At 45.2% G+C, this 21560-nt stretch overlaps 1 protein-coding gene across 2 annotated transcripts in view; it reads left to right on the top strand.

The window, feature by feature from the left end:
• LOC106732867 (granulocyte-macrophage colony-stimulating factor receptor subunit alpha-like) overlaps nt 1-20530 on the top strand; it is a 29466-nt gene extending 8936 nt beyond the window's left edge. The window contains exons 3-10 of one of the 2 annotated variants that reach the window (XM_025177837.2): nt 616-749; nt 6410-6536; nt 9100-9229; nt 9322-9497; nt 9723-9877; nt 16374-16409; nt 17507-17636; nt 18524-20525. In XM_025177837.2, the coding sequence (XP_025033622.2) occupies nt 616-749; nt 6410-6536; nt 9100-9229; nt 9322-9497; nt 9723-9877; nt 16374-16409; nt 17507-17636; nt 18524-18555 (920 nt within the window). In that variant the 3' untranslated portion in view covers nt 18556-20525. Of the gene's footprint in view, nt 1-615; nt 750-6409; nt 6537-9099; nt 9230-9321; nt 9498-9722; nt 9878-16373; nt 16410-17506; nt 17637-18523 lie in introns of both variants that reach the window. The other variant, XM_075915897.1, reaches the window with a different exon arrangement.
• Nucleotides 20531-21560: the final 1030 nt, after the last annotated feature.

Genomic DNA, 21560 nt, shown 5'->3' with positions numbered 1-21560 from the left:
TCTCCACGCTCTAAGTCCTCCTCTGATGCCCTGCCGGCACTGCTTCCGGCCATCCTTAAGCCCGGTTCAGGGTCCACTTAATGTGGACTTGCAAGTTCGAATTAGCAAAATGCTAATTTGAACTAGTTTTTAGTTCTAGACGCGTTAGTTCGAATTAGCGCTGTAGTGTAGACATACCCTGAGATAATCTAGGACTGGGTTTAATTCATCTCACTGTAGGGGTATTTGCCCATGCAGTTACACTGCCTATTGTCATGTAGAATAGTGATAGAGATGTAGCCGTGTTAGTCTGGTGTAGCTGAATCAAAAAACAGGACTATGTAGCACTTTAAAGACTAACAAGATGGTTTATTAGGTGATGAGCTTTCGTGGGCCAGACCCACTTCCTCAGATCAAATAGTAGAAGAAAATTGTCACAACCATATATACCAAAGGATACAATTAAAAAAAATGAACACATATGAAAAGGACAAATCAAATTTCAGAACAGAAGGGGGATGGAGGGGGAAGGTAAATGTCTGTGAGCTAATGATATTAGAGGTGATAGCCTCTGCACCTAATAACATGGAAAAATCATACTGCATCCTCTCTGTTATCAATTCATAAAACTTTCAGTGATGCCATCATCCTCACCCATTGACAACTTGACATTCAGTCACACAAAGCTACAGCTGACCTGGGACAGCAGCATCACTGATATTGACTACAACTGTTATATGGAAACAAGCCAGGATTATATAGAGAAAGAGGTAAGTTTTCTATTTACTTGTTAACAGAAATAATTAACTGTACTTTTCCTTTTATACGCCTGATCTATTGACAAATATATATATTTATCACGTAGAATCATAGAATTATACGGCTGGGAGGATCTTCTAGAGGTTCAAGTCCTCTGCCCTCATGGCAGAACTAAGCACCACCTAAAGCATTACTGATGGATGTTTAACCTGCTCTTAAAATGTCCAAGGATGGAGGTTCTACAACCTTTCTAGGCAATTTATTCCAGTGCTTAGTCACTCTGACAGTTTAGGAAGTTTTTCCTAATGTCCAACCTAAACCTTCCTTGCTACTGTTTAGGCCCATTGCTTCTTCTCCTATCCTCAGATGTTAAGGAGACCATTTTTTCTCCTTGTAACAACCCTTTAAGTATCTGAATTTATCATATCCCTTCTCAGTCTTCTCTTTTCCAGACCAAAAAACGCCCCCAGTTCTTTAATTCTTTTCATTCTTTCACATACTTGCCGTAGTCACATTCACTTTCACTCTATGGGTATGTCTACACTACCACCCTAGTTTGAACTAGGATGGTAATGTAGGCAACCGGAGTTGCAAATGAATCCCGGGAATTGAATTTCCCAGGCTTCATTTGCATATTGCCGGGCGCCACCATTTTTAAATGTCCGCTAGTGCGGACTCCGTGCCCCGCGGCTACACGCGGCACGGACTAGGTAGTCCACGAGGAGTAACGGTAGTTCGGAATAGGAAGCCTAATCCGAACTACCTAGTTCATGCCACGTGTAGCCGCGGAGCATGGAGTCCGCACTAGCGGACATTTAAAAATGGCGGCGCCCGGCAATATGCAAATGAAGCCCGGGAAATTTAAATCCCGGGCTTCATTTGCAACTCCGGTTGCCTACATTACCAGCCTAGTTCAAACTAGGGTGGTAGTGTAGACATACCCTATGGGAATAATCATTTTCCCCTATCTTGATGACTGCCTTCTCAAGGTATTGTCACAGATGAAATCAGCACGTGTGACAGCAACTATCACTCAGTGCTTTCAAAATCTAGGGCTCCACATAAACTGGGAAAAGTCTTCCATTCACCCTTTCCAAAACATAGAGTTCATTTGAGCACAACTAGATTCTACGCCTGCTTGGGCCTATCTACCTGACGAAATATTCCCCACAATTCAGACTCTGGCCACAATGACTTACCTTGCCGCTCACACCACCGCCAGAGATTGCTTACTGCTTCTTGGCCACGTAGTTGCCACAACATTTGTAGTACTGCATACGTGACTTCACATGCATTGCCTACAGATTTGGTTTTTCAGAGCTTACAAACCTCGGAAACACCCCATGTCACACTCACTCCTTTGGTAGACAGAATCAGACAACCTTTGCATGGGCATCCCCTTCCGCTAGCCTTCCCCCTCATGCACGATTACAACTGATGCCTCTCTCACTGGATGGGGTGCTCATTTCTGAAATCAGACTGCCCAAGGCCTCTGGTCAATCCCAGAGATGTCCTTATACATAAATCTCCTAGAATTGTGCACCGTACACAATGCTTGCAGGCATTTCCTGCCTTCTATTGCCAACAAACATGTCCATGTCCTCACAGACAACATTGCCTGTGTTTTCTATATCAACAGACAAGGAGGAGCCAGATCTCCTTCCCTTTGCACGGAAGGCATAAAATTGTGGAACTTCTTTATCAGACACAATATCCACCTCTCATATCAGGCATCTCCAACTTGACAGCCAAAGCTCTCAGCAGGCATTTTCCCCAACATCACGATAGCACACTCCTTTTTTCACAGGTGGGACCGACCATCAATAGATTTGTTTGCAACATCACACAACACCAAACGCTGCTCAAAAGTGGGCATGGGGTCATGATATCTGGGGGATGCCTTCCTCATCCAATGGGATCAGGATCTTGCCTATGCTTTCCCTCCCTACCGCTTCTGACCAGAGTTGTTTAGAAGATCAGGACGGACGGCTCCACAATCATCCTGCCAACAGGCGGAGACAATACCCCACCTGGCCCAGACAAATATGGTATCCCTTTGTTCTCAAAATGTCAATGAGCACACTCATCAATCTTCCCCTCCAACACAATTTGATGACTCTGGGGCAAACAGGGCAAACCTACCCAGATCCACACAAGCTACATCTAACAGCATGGCTCCTCAGTGGCTGTCCCAGGGAGAACTAGCCTTTCCGGAACAGATCCAAGCAAACCTCATCCACAGCCATAAGGACTCCATCCACACCTTCTACACTAACAAATGGAAGTGACTCTCAGATGGTATACATTGTAAGGGCAGGACCCATCCTCAGCACCCCTGTCCTTTATCCTCGATTATTTACTCACCTTAAAATAATCACCACTCTCCTTTAGCTCGAAGTACACCTAGCAGCCACAACAGCCTTCCATTACAAAAGTGATGGCCGTTCCGTGTTTACTTACCCTATCACCAAAAGATTTCTTAAAGAATTGCATCCTTCACATCCCAACATTATACAACCTGGGATCTCGGGCTAGTGCTGCGACTGTTGACCAGGCCGCCCTTTGAGCCCCTCGCCTCATGCTCCCTTTCACACTTTTCCATAAAGGTTATGTTACTTTATGGTAACCCCCCCTCCGCAAGCTCCACTAATGTGGCCCCAACTGTATTGGTGGGACCAGGGGATATAGTACTGGGGAAGGGTGCTAGTGGGTGCTTTGGCAGGGGACAGAGTGCCAGTGGGGACAGATTTCTGCAGCTGGGGACAGGAGAGGGGATAGGGGAAAAGGGATAGGGTGCCAGGAGGGCAGGGGACAGGGTGCCAGTGGGGACAGGTTTCTGAGGCTGAGGAGCGGGGAGAGGGGAAAGGGAACAGGGGGATGGGGAGTGGGGAGAGGGAATAGGGTGCTGGGAGGGCAGGGGACAGAGTGCCAGCAGGGACAGGTTTCTGAGGCTGGGGAGTGAGGAGAGGGAACAGGGGAGTGGGGAGAGGGTGCTAGGAGGGCAGGGGACAGGGTACCAGTGAGGACAGGTTTCTGCGGCTGGGCTCAGGGGAAAGGGGATAGGTTGCTGGGAGGGGAGAGGGGATGGGGTGCCAGTGGGGACAAATTTCTGAGGCTGGGGAGTGGGGAGAGGGAACAGGGGAGTGGAGAGTGGGGAGAGGGGGGCAGTGGGGGCAGAGAGTCCCCTGCATCCGCCTCCTCCCAGGATTCTCTCCCTACCCCCCTGAGGGAAGCCAGCGCGTGCCACCTCCAAGGCCAGGGCATGCCTCCCGCTGCACAGCCAAACCCCGCGGGCGCCTGCCCTAGGGCCAACTCCCCTTCCCGCGGTGCAGCCTAACCCCTGCGCGCACCTGACCCAGGGCCAAACCCCGGGGCCGACCCCTGCTCCCGTAGTGCAAGGAAACCCCTGCACTCGACTCACCTTTCCTGTGGCTCAGGGAAGCCGTCGCACTCCTCCTCCGAGGCCAACGCCCCCTCCCGCAGCATGCCTGGCATGCCACAGAACTGTGGGAGGCGAGCAGCCAGCGCACTTCCAGAACCCCTGGAAGTGGCGTGAAGCTGCAAGCAGAACTTCCTTCCACCCCGCGGGAAGTTGGCACTACGCTGGAGGTAGGTAGTGGGGCTTCTCGGGAGTGGGGAGAAAATGGGGGGTGGGAGGGCCCGAATGCCTCACAATCGACTGGTCAAGGCCTCGCGATCGACCAGTCGATCGATATTGACCGGTTAGTGACCATGGGATTACAGAATGTATAAAGACTGTGTACACACTCAAGGGCCTACAGTCACTGTTACGCTTGACAGCTCATTCTACCAGGGCTGTATCTTCTTCCACAATGTAGCTACGCAACATGCCACTAACGGACATTTGCAAAGCAGCCACTTGGGAATCACAACTTATTTTTGGCAAGCACTATGCAGTTTCCTATGTGGGTGACACAGCAGTGGGCTTAGCAGTGCTAAACACTCCAAAGCGCCAACCACCAAGGGCCAAAATAGCTTGTTAGTCACCAAGCATGGAGCGTCCACAGGGATCTCTCAAAGAAAAAATGAAGGTTACTCACTTCGTGCAGTAACTGCAGTTCTTCCAGATGGTGTCCCCATGGATGCTCCACAAACACACTCTTCCCCCCCTGCTTCAGACCTGGAGCCTCTGGGGTAGAGAAGAAACCAGAGGGTGTGGGCTGTGCATGAGCAGTACCCAATAGCATGGCGTGCGCTGGTTGGTACAGCACATGTGTAGTTCACCAGGGATTGCTGCAAAATCTCCCATCCAGGTGCCGGGATGGTACCAAGACCAAGTGTGGAGCATCCACGGAGACACCATCTCGAAGAACTCTAGTTATGGCACAAGGTGAGTAACCTGCATTTCAGGGGCTAAAGCACTAATCTCATCTCAGTTCTTCCACAAATTCCCTGTGTGACCTTGGGCAAGTAACTAAGTCTTTCCATGCCTCAGTTCCCCATCTACAAAATGGGAACTCTCACTAGCTTGTGAGGAAATGAGGTGTGATGGTAATGAGGGCCAAATAAAATAGCTAGTTTCAGTAAGATTGATTCTGCCCAGCAGGAGGTCAGATCTCATAAAAGGGAGTAGGCCACAGGGAATATAGCTTTTACTGTGAATGCAGCATAAAGATAAGAAACTTACATTTACAATAATAATAAAAAAGAAGAAACAAACCCTTACCTTTAAAACTCTGTGAGTCAGGCCCGCTTCCCTTTTACATTCACATGAGAGCCGTCTTCCCCATCTACCAAAATGCACTTTCAACATTTCAGCTTCCTCGTTCTCTGGTTTCCATTTTTCAAGACTATGGATCTCCTAGAGGATCATAGGACTGTTTTCTTGGGGTTAGAGGGTTTTTCATTTGAAAATGAAAGCCCTCAGTGCCATATATGTTTCCAGTTTCTGCTGATGTAATTGGGAGGGGTGTCAAACTGCAGTAGTGCAGTGGTGAATCAAAGCCAACATTGTTAATCTTTCTGGCAGTAAAGATAAGCTCCAGAATATAAATTGTTTCAATAATTATATGCATTATTTTTTAAAGCATATTGTTTCACAAATCAATAGACAGCAAACATTTTATAATAGAGATGAGAATCATGTGCCTACCATCTTTAATGACTCCCTGTGTAATTCTTGAGAAAACACCAAAGTTTTGAAACACTTCTGAGAATGCATATGATAGTTTCGCAAATTGACGGGTCGATCTGTACATCTGTTAAATATTCAGTGTCAGAACGTTTTCCCAGGAACCATTCTAGGAGGGACTCCTCAGGATACAGCTCTACCGTTACCTTTCCAGAAGAGGAGAGAGTTTGTTTCTACCATCACTGGATCTCTGCAAGAACGTCTATACTGTTTCTTGAAGGAATTCCATAAAGTCTGGTTGGCGGGCAGTAGAGGAAGGTCACTGTTTGCATTCAATGGCACCTCTCTTTGTAGATCCCCTAGACTTCCCTGAAGAAATATGAAAGGCAATTAATGCAGCTGGAACTGAGCAAAAAAAGATGCTACCACTGGAAAGACTTATAACTATGCTTAACTTTACACATTGTGAGACGTCCTACGTGTTTCAACTGATTTATCCTTAGACTTCTCCCATAAAAAGAACCACTTAAATTGGGAAAGAAAAACAAAGGCTTAATACAAATGCATGTTATTTTTCAGGTGTCAGAGAAAACTTGCATATTTAGCACAAGTGAGGCTATCGCTATACATAAGGGGGCAATATTGGGAGTTAAAGGAACATACAATGGCACTGAATATTCAGAAGAAATTAGATTCATTCCCCCAGGTAATGCACTAGTGTTTGTGAAAGCTTTGGTCTATCCACAAAATTTTGGAGAAAAAACCCTGTCAGAATACATTTGCTTCTAGAAGTCATTATTTATTTAATTTTCTGTATTACAAATGCTTTTGCAAATCCACTACAATGATGCCATTTGTAACCAATGGTTGCCCTAGTTGTGTAAGTGACATTGTGGCAGAACAAGTTTCCACTTTTGCAGAGTAAGTTGCAGGATGGAAATATCTGTGTGTGATATGGTTGTTCTTCTTTTAGTCTCTTAGAAAAAGGGGGGATTAAAATGGTGAATAGCAAATAAAACAGTGAGCACATTATGGCTATGGCTATACTGCAGCACTATTTCATGATACCAGGAGGTATCCCAAAATAGCTACTGTACCTTAACAGCAATCCCATTACAGGCAGTCCCCGGGTTACGTACAAGATAGGGACTGTAGGTTTGTTCTTAAGTTGAATCTGTATGTAAGTCGGAACTGGCGTCCAGATTCAGCCGCTGCTGAAACTGATCAGTTACAACAGTGGCTGAATCTGGACGCCAGTTCTGACTTACATACAGATTCAACTTAAGAACCCCAGGCATCCCCAAGTCAGCTGCTGCTGAAACTGATCAGCGGCTGATTCCAGGAAGCCCGGGGCAGGGGCTTCCTGTAGTCAGCAACTGGTCATTTTCAGCAGCTGCTGACTAGGGGACACCTGGGGCAGAGCAGCTGGGGTGCTGCTGGGTTGGTCCAGTGGCACCCAGAGCGGCGCTACGGGACCAACCGGCAGCGCCCCAGCTGCTGTACCACAGGCGTCCGGAGCAAAGCCGCGGAGCACGGGGGCAGCGGGACAGCCCAGACGCGCCATGGCTATCCTGCTGCCCTCGAGCTCCGTGGCTTTGCTCTGCTTTGCTCCCCGTCCCCCTGGTCTGCAGACCAGGGGGACGGGGAGAAAAGCGGTGGAACATGCGGGCAGCGGGACAGCCCAGACGCGCCGTGGCTATCCTGCTGCCCTCGGGCTCCGCGGCTTTGCTCTGCTCTGCTCCCCGTCCCCCAGGTCTGCAGACCAGGGGGAGGGGGAGGGGGAGCAGAGTAGAGCAGAGCGGCAGAACGCGCGGCCAGCTGACAGCCCAGACGCGTCTGGGCTGTCAGCTGGCCGCGTGCTCCGCTCTGCTTCCCCCCCCCCCATGGTTTGCAGACCAGGGGGAGGGGGAGCAGAGCGGAGCAGAGCAGAGCGGCAGAACGCGCGGCCAGCTGACAGCCCAGACGCATCTGGGCTGCCAGCTGGCCGCGTGCTCCGCTCTGCTCCCCGCCCCCTGCAGATCAGGGGGAGGGGGAGCAGAGCGGAGCACAGCAGAGCGGCGGAACGCGCGGCCAGCTGACAGCCCAGACGCGTCTGGGCTGTCAGCTAGCTGCGCGTTCCACCGCTCCGCTCTGCTCCGCTCTGCTCCCCCTCCCTCTGGTCTGCAGACGGGGGGGGGAGCAGAGCGGAGCGCGCGGCCAGCTGACAGCCCAGACGCGTCTGGGCTGTCAGCTGGCCGCGCGTTCCGCCGCCGCTTTGCTTCCTCTCCCTGGTCTGCTCGAGACCAGGGAGAGGAAGTGCCCCGTTCGTAACCGCGGATCCGACGTAAGTCGGATCCGCGTAACTCGGGGACTGCCTGTATATTGAAATATAACAGCCTTGCTATTCCGACATCCCTTATTCCATGAGGAATAAGGGATGTTTCAGAGTAGTGGGTTATTTTGAAATGTATTGACTCGAAATAAGCTATGCAATTTGCATAGCTCAGATTGCGTAGCTTATTTCAAGCTACGGCTGCAGTGTATATGCACCCTAGGTCTCCCCACGGAAGCAATTTATGGCTAACAAGAGCATCGTTGTAGCTGACTAATACAAACTGAGCTCCCTAGTCTTATTGGTAGTCATTATGACAACTAGGAATAATCATTGGCTATGTGTACACTGGCATGATTTTGCACAAGAACTCTTTTGCGGAAGAGTTCTTGTGCAAAAACTCTTCCAGAAGAGAGCGTCTACACTGGCATATGCCTTTGCGCAAGAGATGTGCTTTTGCACAAGACCATCCGTGCCAGTGTACATGTTCTCCATTTTAACCATAGGGCCTTCTTGCGCAAGAAATTCACGTTGCCTGTCTATACTGGCCTCTTGCGCAAGAATAGTTGTACAAGAGGGCTTATTCCTGAGTGGAAGCATCATAGTTCTTGAGCAAGAAGCACTGATTTCATACATTAGAACTTCAGTGTTTTTGCACAAGAACTCGTGGCCAGTGTAGACAGGCAGCAAGTTTTTGCGCAAAAGAGGCCGCTTTTGCGCAAGATGGTGCCAATGTAGATACAGCCACTAAGTTTAAATGTGATGCAAAAGTTTTCAAACTTCAATACCTAAAATTAGGCACCTAAATCTTTAGTTATCTAAAATCAATAGAAGTTCCACATGCTCAGAATCTCTCTGCTTCTGACATACTATGTGAAGAGTTGTACCTGCTTATACTCGTAACTCACTTTTTTCTTCATCTTGTAAAAATACACATGCAACTTTTCTTGGTTTTCAGGCAAGAATGGAACACGTGCTGAAAATTTCTCCTGTGTGATTTACAATATTTCCTTCATGAATTGCACTTGGGATGCTGGCAGGAAAGCTCCAGATGATACCCAATATTTTCTTTCATTGCAGTACTCAAGGTAAATAATTTTCATTGGCTCAAGGAAGCTTTCCATTCAGATTTTACAGATGCCATTTTTTATGTTTAACTGAAACATTTTGGTATATGCAGGGAAGAACGTGTAGTAAATTGTCCACATTACATAAAAGATGCATTTGGAAGACATATCGCATGCAGTTTCCAAAATGTGACAATAATTTATGATCCAGTTTACTTCCTGGTGAAGGGGGACAGCAATGAATCGGAGATTCAATTTTATGATGAGTCCATCACACTCTATGAAATTGGTAAGGAAATAATGTCTTTTGGTTTAATTCTAATTTTTACTACAAGTGGAATGAACCATTTTTCACTGGAAGAAGGGCCTGCGTTTGTTTCAGAGCTATGCTCCAGAACACAAGCTTTTTTTCTTCCATTTTTTCAAACTCTTTCTAACTGTTACAGTTGCAAAGGTTGAATTACAAATGGAAGCAGATTCTTTATCAAATGTAATACTGATGATTTTCTTCTAGAAAAGTTAACTCCTCCAGTCAATATCACTGTAAACTGTTCTGAAGACCAGCCACGGTGTATTGTGCAATGGAAACGTCCCCAGCTAAGTTGGTCAGAAGGAGATATAGATCCTTGCTTTCAGTATCAAATTGACATTCGAAATAAGAAAACTAACGTAAGTATAATTTTTTCAATGATGCTCACCACAAATACATATTTTCTGTTTATCAACCTAGAACTGATACACATCAGAACCCACTTTTATACTACCATCTCCTCTCCTTCCTCATCTGACATCCATCCTTTTTAGATCCAGCCATTCCTGCATGTAGCATAGTTCATTGCCTCATTGCTAATCTTGCCCCCATGACTCTTTCACCACCTGCAAATGCCTGAGTCCAGTCTCTTAACTACTTTTGTTTATCACCAGCATTGCACATGCTCTTACATCATTGCTAACCCTTACGGAGGGATTACTTTTCTGAACTGCAACTCAACAGCATGCATTCACAGAGCTATTAGCATAAACTAGACATTATAATTTGCAATCCACTGGAACAGGTGACTCCCCAGCATACTATGCCGTTCATTGTGCTTGTATGTGAAGACAACTTCTTGCAGATTTTATCCCTAAGGGTATGTCTATACTACAGTGTTATTTCAAAATATCTAATTTCGAAATAGTTAATTCAAAATAGCTTATTTCAAAATAACGCATCTACACACAAAATGCATTTCAAAATAGCATTTTTCTATTTCAAAATAGCGTGTCCACACTGAGTGGATGTTGAATCACATTTAAGGCTGGTTGGAAACAGTTCCAGAAGGGCATAAGGTCAGAAGTTACCTTGTGGCCAGGGTGGCCAGCAGAGCACCCTGGGAAGGGCTGAAGGCCCCCTCTTTCGAAATAAGCATCTGAACAGAGCTTATTTCAAAATAGAAATTTCAAAATTGGCACTATTCCTCATGGAAGGAGGTTTAAAAATTTCTAAATAAGCCCTCCACTATTTCAAATTAATTTGTAGATGCTTTGTAGATGCTAGTAAAGTTATTTTGAAATAACTTTGCTGTGTAGATGTACCGTAAGAGTGCACGTCTCTAGATTACAGATTCACTAATTTAACTCATCCCCACCTCTAAATATGTCATTGTGCAGTGCAAAGACAACCCATACACTATTACAGACAAGGCTGATAGTACAGTACCAGCTATTATTCAGGCTGCCCAGCATTCCCAGTCTAAGACCCTCTTTTTGGTTACTTCTAACGAGTTTTTCTATAATTAAACAAAAATCTAACAACCTTTTCTTTGGAAATTTGAGGCTTCTATTACTTGGCCCAGGTTCTTGAATGTGGCAAGGGGTGTTCTTTTTGTCAGGGATTTGCCTTTTATCATCCAAGGGAAACTCTGCACAAATATAACCAGATGAGAAATCTTTGAAAAAAAATTAGTTTGTATCAGTAGAGCCTCACAGAGCATATTTGACCCTCTCACAGCTCCTAATTTTGAGTAGACTATGCATGTGTGTTGTTCCCACAGAGGTGGTGAGCATGATCCAGGCCAGGTCTATGAGGTTATGGCTGCTCTCAGTAGCTGCAGGCAGAGTGGGACTGAATACTGGAACAAAGAGCTGGACTTTCCTATGCTCTTAATACACCCTGATAGTTCCCTGCCAGCAAGGAAGAGAAAGCCATCTGATTCAGATGCAGAACCTAACCTAAGGCAACATAGGGAAGGCCTGGGGGGATGTAGATTGGAACAAGGAGCCAGGGAAGGAAGGGCTGGGACTTGCAAGGAGAGTTGGTTTCAGAGTCAGGGAGGGAAACAGGTGGGGAAAAGAAAGAGAATGGGAGGGAGAATGAGACTGGATGAAAAGAGATTGGAACTGTCAGGATATGGCTACAGTGCAGGGTTTTTCCAAGATACTAGAGGAACACTTCTGCTCTTCTGAATTTTTTTTGGAAGAGCAGTCGTGCTTTTTTGAGGAAAAACAGATGTTTCAGAAGAGGGTTTTTTTTCTGGCCATTGGTGCAGTGTAGATGGGCCAAATGTTGGAAAAGCCTCTTCTGAAAAAAGAAGTAGAAAAAGCTTTTTCCGGAAGAGTAATGCAGCATAGACACAGCCTCAGGGAAAGGTGATGGTGACTAGGAACCAATGCAGCAGAGAGAAAGAGGTTGTAGGGGAGATGACAGATCTGACAATGAGCTGGAAAGCAGGGTGAGAACTGGGTCTTGTGCGGCAAAAGAAAATGGGGGAAGGAACCATGTGAGATAAGGACACTGAGATTAGATCAGAAGCAGAGAAATGAAGACTGGAACTGGGAACCATTAGGGATGGGGAACATGACTGTGGTGTGTGGGGGAGTGACTAAGGCTGCAGGGAGAGACTGACAGATCAGGAAATTAGGACAAGGAACAGGGAACAGTTGGGCAAGGAGAAGGCTGGGTCTGGGAGCAGGGAAGGAACCTAGGAGAGAGTGTTGAGGAGACTCAGGGTACGTCTAGACTACAGGCTTTTGTCAACAGAAGTTTTGTCGACAGATACTGTCAAAAAAGCGTCTGTCAACAAAGAGCGTCTAGACTACATTCAGTTCTGTCGACAAAGCAAGTTGCTTTGTTGACAAAACCCTGGAGTCTAGACACAACCCTACATGCAATAACACCTTCTGTCGACAGAACTCTGTCGACAAAAGGCGTTATGCCTCGTAAAATGAGGTTTAACAGCGTCGACAAAACTGCTGAGTTCTGTCGACGTTATGTTGACAGAACTCAGCGGTAGTGTAGACGCAGGTATAGTTTTGTCGACAAAAGTCCACTTTTGTCTACAAAACTCTGTAGTCTAGACACACCCTCAGAGTGGAAGTTTGGATGGGTGAGATTAGGGCCTATTGAGCAAGGGATTATGATCAGAAGTCTGAAGCATGGAGACTGGGACTGACTAAGTGAGGAGAATTGGATGGGGACAAGCAGCCAGTTGTCGGCTCTACAGGACTAACAGTGGTTGGAGGGGAAAGGGCAGAATGGGGCGAGCTTGTGGGGAATGGTCAGAAAAGTCTTTGTCCATTCTGAGACTCCCCTCCAGAGCTTGCAGTGAAACCCATGATCCTAGAGTCTCAACGTTGTTCTGCTTTCAGCAACTATCTGTGAAACTCACTGGTAAAGTGTCCATGCCCTTTCCAGTGCTGGTCTTGTAGTGCTCAGTAATTAAAGACTATATTATAATGCATACTAGAAAGGGGACAAACTAAGTTTGCACAGACACTTTAATTCTTATGTTCGCTAACTTTTGAGTGCTTGGCTCTGTGAATGTAATGCTCCTTAGCACAGGTCTTTTGTGTGTGATTTCATATTATGTTGTAGGTACAGGGAAACAATTACACTCAGGAGTGTCTATATGTTTCCATTATAAAGGCTGTGGTATAGACAAGCTTTGACATTTTCTGTTCTTCCCTTTGCTCATTTAAAATTCTTGTACAGTAGCTATTTGTACGGACTATATTTTTATTCCTCTTGAAATAAATGTATTGTAAGAGTTTGTTCCAACAGACAGGGATTTGTGATAATTAAGCAATCAGCCTTTTAATGCCTTCTCTGTTGAACTGGTGTGATGCTGTGGACTGGGTTGCAGTAGCAAGCTGGGACTAGGAGCCAGTTGAAATCAAGGCTGAGATGTAATGTTCCTAAGCCCAAACTCGGCTATGGGAAGAGAAACTAAAGCTCTTGTTGATTTAGTGGGAATATCTGAGGATTGAAGTTGCCTCAGGAGTTCTCCTCTGTTGCCAACAGTCATTGGTTAAAGTAATCTTCTTCCAATTCACTGCCCCTTCCTCTGGTAGGTTTCCCTCAATTAATCTCCTCCCTCTCCAGGCTGAACAAACCTCGCTAGTGAGTCACATTACTTTGGAACAGGCCCAGAGGAGTTAGTTAGCCTCCTCCATACCACTGCGGGAGGTCAACAGGACAAACTCTCCCCTGGTCTTCCCTTACTCTTCACAACCCCATAGAATACTGAAGTCATGGGGACTGCCATCCATTTTTTATTTAGCAGGTCCTTACTAGACTTGCTAAATCAGACTTTAGAACATTGATCTTCATGTAATTATAGAAAAGGCCACGTTGTGCTTCTAACGCCTCCTTTAAATGTGGTAAATGATCTTTCCAGATGGGAATAGTTAATGATATTGATGATGTGTGGTGCAGAACATCAATGGTGATATTTAGGTTCTTTATAAGCTATTGGAAGGTCGCAACAGTTAGGTGGTTGTCAAAAGGGGCCTGGTGCTTTATTCAAAGAGCCCAAAAGGAGTGGGAAAAGCCATTTTCTCTTGTGTGAAAGGGAGTAAGAGAATCTGCCAGTAACTTTTTGTCAGGTCAATAGTGCTCAGATGCCATTCTAATAACTTGGCATTGGGTAGGCATTGAATTTTGTGATGGCACTGACCTTCCTGACGTTTATGTAGAATCAAACCAAACTCTCTTGTTTGGGAACGAGAACTATGGGGCTGCTCCATTTACTTCTGGATTCTATAATCATCCTCATCTTCAGCATTGCTTGTACTTCATCTTGGAGCATTTCCCACATCCTTTGTGACCAGGGTCTAGTATTCTCTTGGACTATCTAGCCCAGGGTAATCACTAAGGGTATGTCTACACTACAAAGTTAATTCGAACTAACAACTGTTAGTTCGAATTAACTTTAATAGGGGCTACACATACAAACCGCTAGTTTGAATTTAAATTGAACTAGCGGAGCGCTTAATTCGTACTAGGTAAACCTCATTCTACGAGGAGTAACGCCTAGTTCGAATTAAATAGTTTGAATTAAGGGCTGTGTAGCCACTTAATTCTAACTAGTTGGAGGCTAGCTCTTCTCAGGTTGCCCTGGTAGCCACTCTGGGCCAAACCAGGGAAACTCTTCTGCCCCCCTCCCGGCCCCGGAACCCTCCTTTTCCCAGTCTCCCCGAGTTTTGTTCAATAAAGAGAGTTTCTATTTTTGAACACACGTGTGCTTTATTTTGTACATGAGGAAGGGGGGCTAGGGAGGGGTAAGTGGAAGTAGGTGAGGGAGGAATGGGGTACGAGCCCCCGATGGGGAGGACTGGGCTGGCTTTGCGGGCTCCTTGGGGTGGAAGCTCTCGTGAAGCCCCTCGATTGACTCCCCCTTCGGATGGCAGCCTGCGGCAAGTGCAGCTGGGCTGATGGCCGAGTGCTGTGATGTGCCAAGTGTGGGCATTCAGGGCACTCCAAGCCAGAACTGCTTTGCTGTCCCTCATCGAGTTAGACAAGCGAGCGGGGAACCCCTGAGAACTGTCTGTCCGGGGTGGGGGTCGGGTCCCTTTAAGCACAGCCCTCAGCTAGCCTGAGGCAGCAGCTCCACGCTCTAAGTCCTAATCTGATGCCCTGCCGGCACTGCTTCCGGCCATCCTTAACCTCGGTTCAGGGTTCACTCAATGTGGACATGCTAGTTCGAATTAGCAAAATGCTAATTCGAACTAGTTTTTAGGTCTAGATGCACTAGTTCGAATTAGCTTAGTTCGAATTAACTAATTTGAATTAAGTTAGTTTTAATTAGTGCTGTAGTGTAGACATACCCTGAGGGAATAGCTTTTCTCTTCCTAGGAGTCTTGTGCAGGAGATGTCATGTGCCCACTGCAAGATGGCCTGGCAGTACTTGCATGGCACTTGCAGCTGGTCCTACACCACCTCCAGGATGACTCTCCCTGATCAGATTCAGATCCTCATTCTTGAGTGCAGTGTGGGGTATTATTGCCTCCCTCAGACTCTATCACTTCTCTATTTATGGAGGCCAGTTGTTGCTCATAAGCAGAGTGAAATGTTGTCCAGAGCTCTTTCAGAAAAACCCACATCACACAATAAGAACCCAGGATCTCATCCACTGTTTTCCTCACTAGGATTTGGCATCCTGATCCTCTGCTCAGCAAGTAAGGATCAGTTTAGACTGACTTCCTCAATCAGGGCATGCTAAGCACCTTTCTGCTGCCTTTACTCAGAGAATATGGATAACATTTCATTACCCCTACACTCAAACACTAGAATGATTTGTAACTCAAAACAAGAGAAAATGGATTGTTTTGGCAAAGGCGTTCTATCTGCTGTGCACCTAGGCAGAGTAGGCATGTCTACACAAACATAGTTTGCGCCTGAAATCTTTTTCCCCATTCATCAATACATGTCATTGGGAATTCACTCAGACCTCGCTCACAGAAGAGAGAACGAAAGGCAAACAAGATCAGCCACTTATGCACCCAAGGAACCAGCCTTAGCTTCCGCCTCTGCCTCTGCTTCCTTTGTGATGTCACAAACAGGGCAAGGGGGAGGGAGACTTTTAATCAGCACCAGCATCGTGCAGTTGCTTAGCCAAAGCAGGGAAACCAAAAATGCAAGAAGCACAATCGTTGAATAAGAAACCCATCCCAGGGGAGTTACTAGAGCAGACGCTCCAGGTTTGCCAGTCACTGATTACAACCAAAGATATCTGTATGTGATAGGAGGAAATGTATTGTGGAATATAGGCTTTGTAAATTCTATTTGCACCTTCTTCTGAAACAAGTGAGTAAATAAATAATCCAAAAGGAAAAGAAAGGAAGAAAGACATTATTACAGGGTAACAAAACAAAAATAAAATAATAAAGATTTTTCTTTCTTTTGCAGGCCACTTCTGAGGAAAACAAAAATGAGCTTCATATGGTAACAATTCTTTTTCCATACTAACATATATTCTTGTATTGGTTTTGCAAAGATTTTCAAAAAGTTCTTTCAGGGGCAGTGTAATGGGTCCTTCCATAGATTTTGCTCAAATTCTTCCATAAAAATTTGTAGGGACAGTTCAGGTTACCTGGCGATCTCAGTCATGCAGCTTGAACTTCCCCTGACAAATTTTAAGCCGATCTGAAATGAAAAGGATTGGGCAATAGAGTTCTGTTATAATTTGCTAGCAGGCAGTGGCACAACAGGTATTCTGTTATTAAGAGCATGATTGTGATTCATTTTTAAATCACACAATTAATTAATTAATTTTTGATCGCTTGACAGCCATAGTAGCAAACATACAGCAAATGTCATAACTTCATAAACAGTAATGTTATACAAGTTTGGAGAGAACAATGAGTTTCTGCCAGTCATGCCCTTCCACAAGATATTTTTCCTCCCATGCTTCCTATACATCTCACAACAATTTATGCATGATGAATAAGGGGGTTTCGGAATTCCATTTCGAGGTACAGGTTGTGTCAACCATATTCTGCTTCCATAAACAGGCACAAATATATGCTTTGGGCACATCTACACTGCATGGCAAAAGTGAAATTAAGCTACACAACTTCAGCTACATCAATTGCGTTGCTGTAGTCGAAATAGCTTAATTCAGCTTTTGGCGCTGTCTATACAGCAGAGAGTCGAAGGAAGAACACTCTTCTTTTCACTTCTCTTACTCCTCATGAACAGCAATTCGAGTAAGAAGTCCTCCATCTCGACATTATGTCGAAATAATGGCTTGCTGTGTAGACATGCACTGTGTTATTTTGAAATAATGTCACTTATTCTGCAATAATGCTGCTTTGCAGATGTACCCTTTGTTCACTTGGATCAACAAATGAAAACCTTGCATGTTAGCAACTCTACATGTACAATGAAAAAGACTAGTTAGTCTAATTATTCTTTCTTGAACAGTGTCTAGCACAGTGGGGCAGCATTCTTCCCTGTTTCTTAGGCACTATGAAAATAAATCTAATGAATAATAGTAATAATAATAATAATACTAGTAATAATATCATAATTGTTTTTAGGCACAAGGAACAAGTTTCATATTTGAGAATTACAATGTGAAAAAAAAATACTCTTTGCAAATCAGAGCCAAGGGAAATGCTTGTCTCGTAAGCAAAAAATGGGGGGAATGGAGTGAGCCCATTGACTTTGGTAAGGATGTTGAGTATTTCCTTAATTTACTTTTCTCCTTTTGGCTACTGATGGAGTCCTCATAAACTCCTGAGCTCCATGGCCCAGACTGATCTATGCTTCTGTTGTTGGATTTATAAATTCTATCTGCTCCTCAGTCCTTTACTGAGCAAAGCATTAGACTGAAAGGAAGTTCAGAGTTCACAAGGGTTTTCATGCTGCCATTGATTGCTATGAGTCATCAGAGATTCTGTCTACACTACAAAGAAAAGTCGGAAAAAGATATGCAAATGGTGTGGAATATTGCATAATTAATGAGTACCCGCTTTTTGCACAAGAGCTGTTCTTCTGGAAAAAAATGAGCGGACACTCATTAATTATGCAAATGAGGCTCTGCAATATTCCATGCTTAGCCTCATTTGCAAATTTTTTGCCCAAAGTAGGTCCAGTATAGACATAGCCTAAGAGAGTTTGATATTGTGCAGCGTTTTGTGCTGTTAAAATGTTATTTCAGCCTAGCCAATGTCCAGTGAGTAGGATCAAAGCATAAAAATCACTCTTTTTCTAGCATGGCTGACTTGCTTCTTCATTAGTCTAAGTATGCTTGAGTAAGGACTGCAGAACTTCCATTCAAGTTAGCTGGAATTTTCTCTGAGTAAAAACTTTTAAGAATTAAAGTGTTCCATCTTTTATCTTCTTTATATCTCTGGGTTAATAGGCATTCTAGTAGGGTGTACCCACTGTTGTTTTCCTTGAACAAGTGGGGTTCTAAAGAAAAATTAAAGGGAAGAAAAAATTATTGAATAACTTTAACCATTAAATGAATAAATGGAGGCCCTGAACAGTAAATCTCTAATCACTCGCATGCATGAAACTAATGGAGATTTTTCTTTTTCCTTCAATACAAGGAATGGATGGGTCCACCACTAACAAAATATAAAACCGAAGCAATAACTACTGTTGAAGAAATCGCATTACTTACCAAAAACAAAATGAAACACTTGGATTCCCCAAGTTGAACACCTGCAAACCTAAGGCAATGGTGTACATTTTGTACACTCACTCTCTTTCTCTTGCCTATAAATATTATTTAACACTTCTAAGACCCTATTTTCAGTTTCCTATACATGTTGACAAATTTGGACAGATGTTTTTCCATGCTAAATGTCTGCATGGTGAATATTCTTGAAATGTGTCAGAAAAAAAATCAGAAATGTATTAAAACAATTCTATGGAAAATAAAGTATTTTGCCCGTATTTTAAAAAAACAATCCTCTTATACCCTTTTCTTTGAAAACCTCTAGGACTTCCCTGCTTTGGAACTGTTGGAAATTTTCTAGAGGTGAAAGGAACATGTGGTTTGTCCATCTTTATGAATATCAACCCAAACAAGGGCTTTATTTTGAACGCCTGTTTCACTGCCACATGTAGACGTGAGCAGTTACTTCGGGCTTGTAAATTTCAAAAAATGGCACCCGGTCGGGAAGATGCATATCAAATGTGGGATATTTAAATCTGAAGCTTGATTTGCAATTCTGAATGCCTACATTTGCAGCCCTAGTTCGAATTAGGCTGCATGTATAGACATAACCAGAGGGAATAACAGAAAGCAGCAGGAACTGCAGGGGGGAGGAGGAGTCTCGTATGTACCTCTCTAGCACCCCCAGGAGCCTGGTCTGATTAACACCAGCTTCTCAGGGAGCTTCCTGTTTCCTGCTGCTTCCCTGAACCCACTTGAGGAGAACAGTCAGTCAACTGAAGTAGTAGGAGCCAGTTAGGCCGTTAAGATGCTGATATCTTCCCTCACTCGGGCCCTGCTAACAGCCTGCTTATTTGTCCCCTTCAACTGAGTGTTGAGAGCCACTATAGCTACACAGAACAGCTCTCATGAGTGAAAGACGAAAACACTCCTCTGGGGCAGCATTCAGAAAAAGAAAGAAAGCAAAAGAAGCTTTTCTATCTAAGCCGGAAGGAGCTCTCCTGAGATACATAGACACAAATGTTCACAGGGAGCCTTCCAGCCCCAGTGAGGATGTGAGTGGTGAGGAGATGCTTGATCTTCCAGTTAGTCACAGTGCAGGTGACCTGGCAGCTACTGCAGCATCCATATCTCCATCTCAAATGGATGTAACCATGCACATTCCTGAAGAAAAGTGTAGATCAGAGAAGAGTGTGGTGGAGGCACAAGAAACAGCTGCTGCTGAGTTTAGTTCCTTAAGTCTAGATGATCCAGGACTGTGGACCCACTTGAGCAATAGCCTGAGAGATTTCCTTGTACTGCATAGGCCACAGCAAGTAAAAAACTTAATGTACCCCAAAAACAATGAAAATAGAAGTGTAAGCAGGGGCTAAACTACTGCTTGCTATTAGCCAGCTAAAAGAAGAGAGCTGCCCTTGGGGTGGGTGTGCTCACTCAAATTGTTTAGCTCAGCAAGATAATTAACTGTTAACTGTTGATATGTAAATACAGCTCATGCCAGGATGGGGAAGGAATCTGAGGTGTGGTTATGTAAATCCAATTCAGCCAGGGCTCATGGATGATCAGTTGATAGAATGGAATGTGATGTATTGTAACTAATTTGAGCTGTTGTGGGGGTCACCCCTAAATGTGGGAACAGTAAAATATGACACCAGTGCTTGCAGGAGAGACACCATCATTGTAAGAGGTCTCAGATGAACAAGCCTCCCCATCCCAGAATTGTGTGAACTGATCTGAGGGGAAAGGGTGTGAGCCAGGCAGGCAGGCAGGCAGGCAGATAGATAGATAGATAGATGTGAGCTTTAAGACTGGTTCAACCTGCCTCTTTCCCCCTTTTATTAAGGCTAGACCTAAAGCAGACTCTAGGAGGAGTCTTTTTGCTAGTCCAGTGGGAGCTGGAATCTTTTGCCAGCCTAGGGGGTGGCTAAAGAGTTGAAATCACCATGGGTATGTCTACACTACCCCGCTAGTTTGAACTAGCGGGGTAATGTAGGCATACCGCACTTGCAAATGAAGCCCGGGATTTGAATTTCCCGGGCTTCATTTGCATAAGTGGGGCGCCGCCATTTTTAAAACCCCGCTGGTTCGAACCCCGTGCAGCGCGGCTACACGCGGCACGAACTAGGTAGTTCGAACTAGGCTTCCTAGTTCGAACTACCGTTATTCCTTGTGGAATGAGGAGTAACGGTAGTTCGAACTAGGAAGCCTAGTTCGAACTACCTAGTTCGTGCCCGTGTAGCCGCGCTGCACGGGGTTCGAACCAGCGGGGTTTTAAAAATGGCGGCGCCCCGCTTATGCAAATGAAGCCCGGGAAATTCAAATCCCGGGCTTCATTTGCAAGTGCGGTTTGCCTACATTACCCTGCTAGTTCGAACTAGGAGGGTAGTGTAGACATACCCTAAGAGTTGAAGTCACTGGTTTGGCCTGTAGTCAGACCCATTGCAACTGGTGGGAGTGACTGGTGGATAGACAGTAGGAACGGTGGCAGGCGGAACGGGTGGACTACAGGAACAGCAAAAAGGTTGCATGGCCTCAGGTTCAATGAGTGGAGTCATCAGGATGATGTGTCAGGGTCTGCACTGACTGGACAGAGCTGTAAGTGGGGCATTTGAAGTGGGGTATGGGGAAAGTGAATGGAACCCTTACCTTGTTAGACTAGTGAGCCTGAGAGGCAAAAGACATTGCTTAATCCATTTGAACTGGGCGAGTTACTCGTGCGGGGGGGGAGGGCATGTTATGAGCTCTGTTGTGGTATTTTCCCAAATTAATGCCATGTGACTTCTCTCTCTCTCTCTCTCTCTCTCATTAAAAGTTTATTTTCCACACTCAGACTCTATGCTTGCAAGTGGGGAAGCATTGCCTCCCACAGGCGCCCGGGGTACGTGAATTTCCCAAGCTACTAGGTGGGGGCTCGAGCCAGTTCTGTGTGAGATGGATGAAAGGGGACCCCTAGATATTGAACCCAG

The sequence above is a fragment of the Pelodiscus sinensis genome, chromosome 1 (genome assembly GCF_049634645.1).
Source record: "Pelodiscus sinensis isolate JC-2024 chromosome 1, ASM4963464v1, whole genome shotgun sequence".
Lineage (NCBI taxonomy): Eukaryota > Metazoa > Chordata > Testudines > Trionychidae > Pelodiscus > Pelodiscus sinensis.
This window is presented reverse-complemented; position numbering and strand designations above follow the sequence as displayed.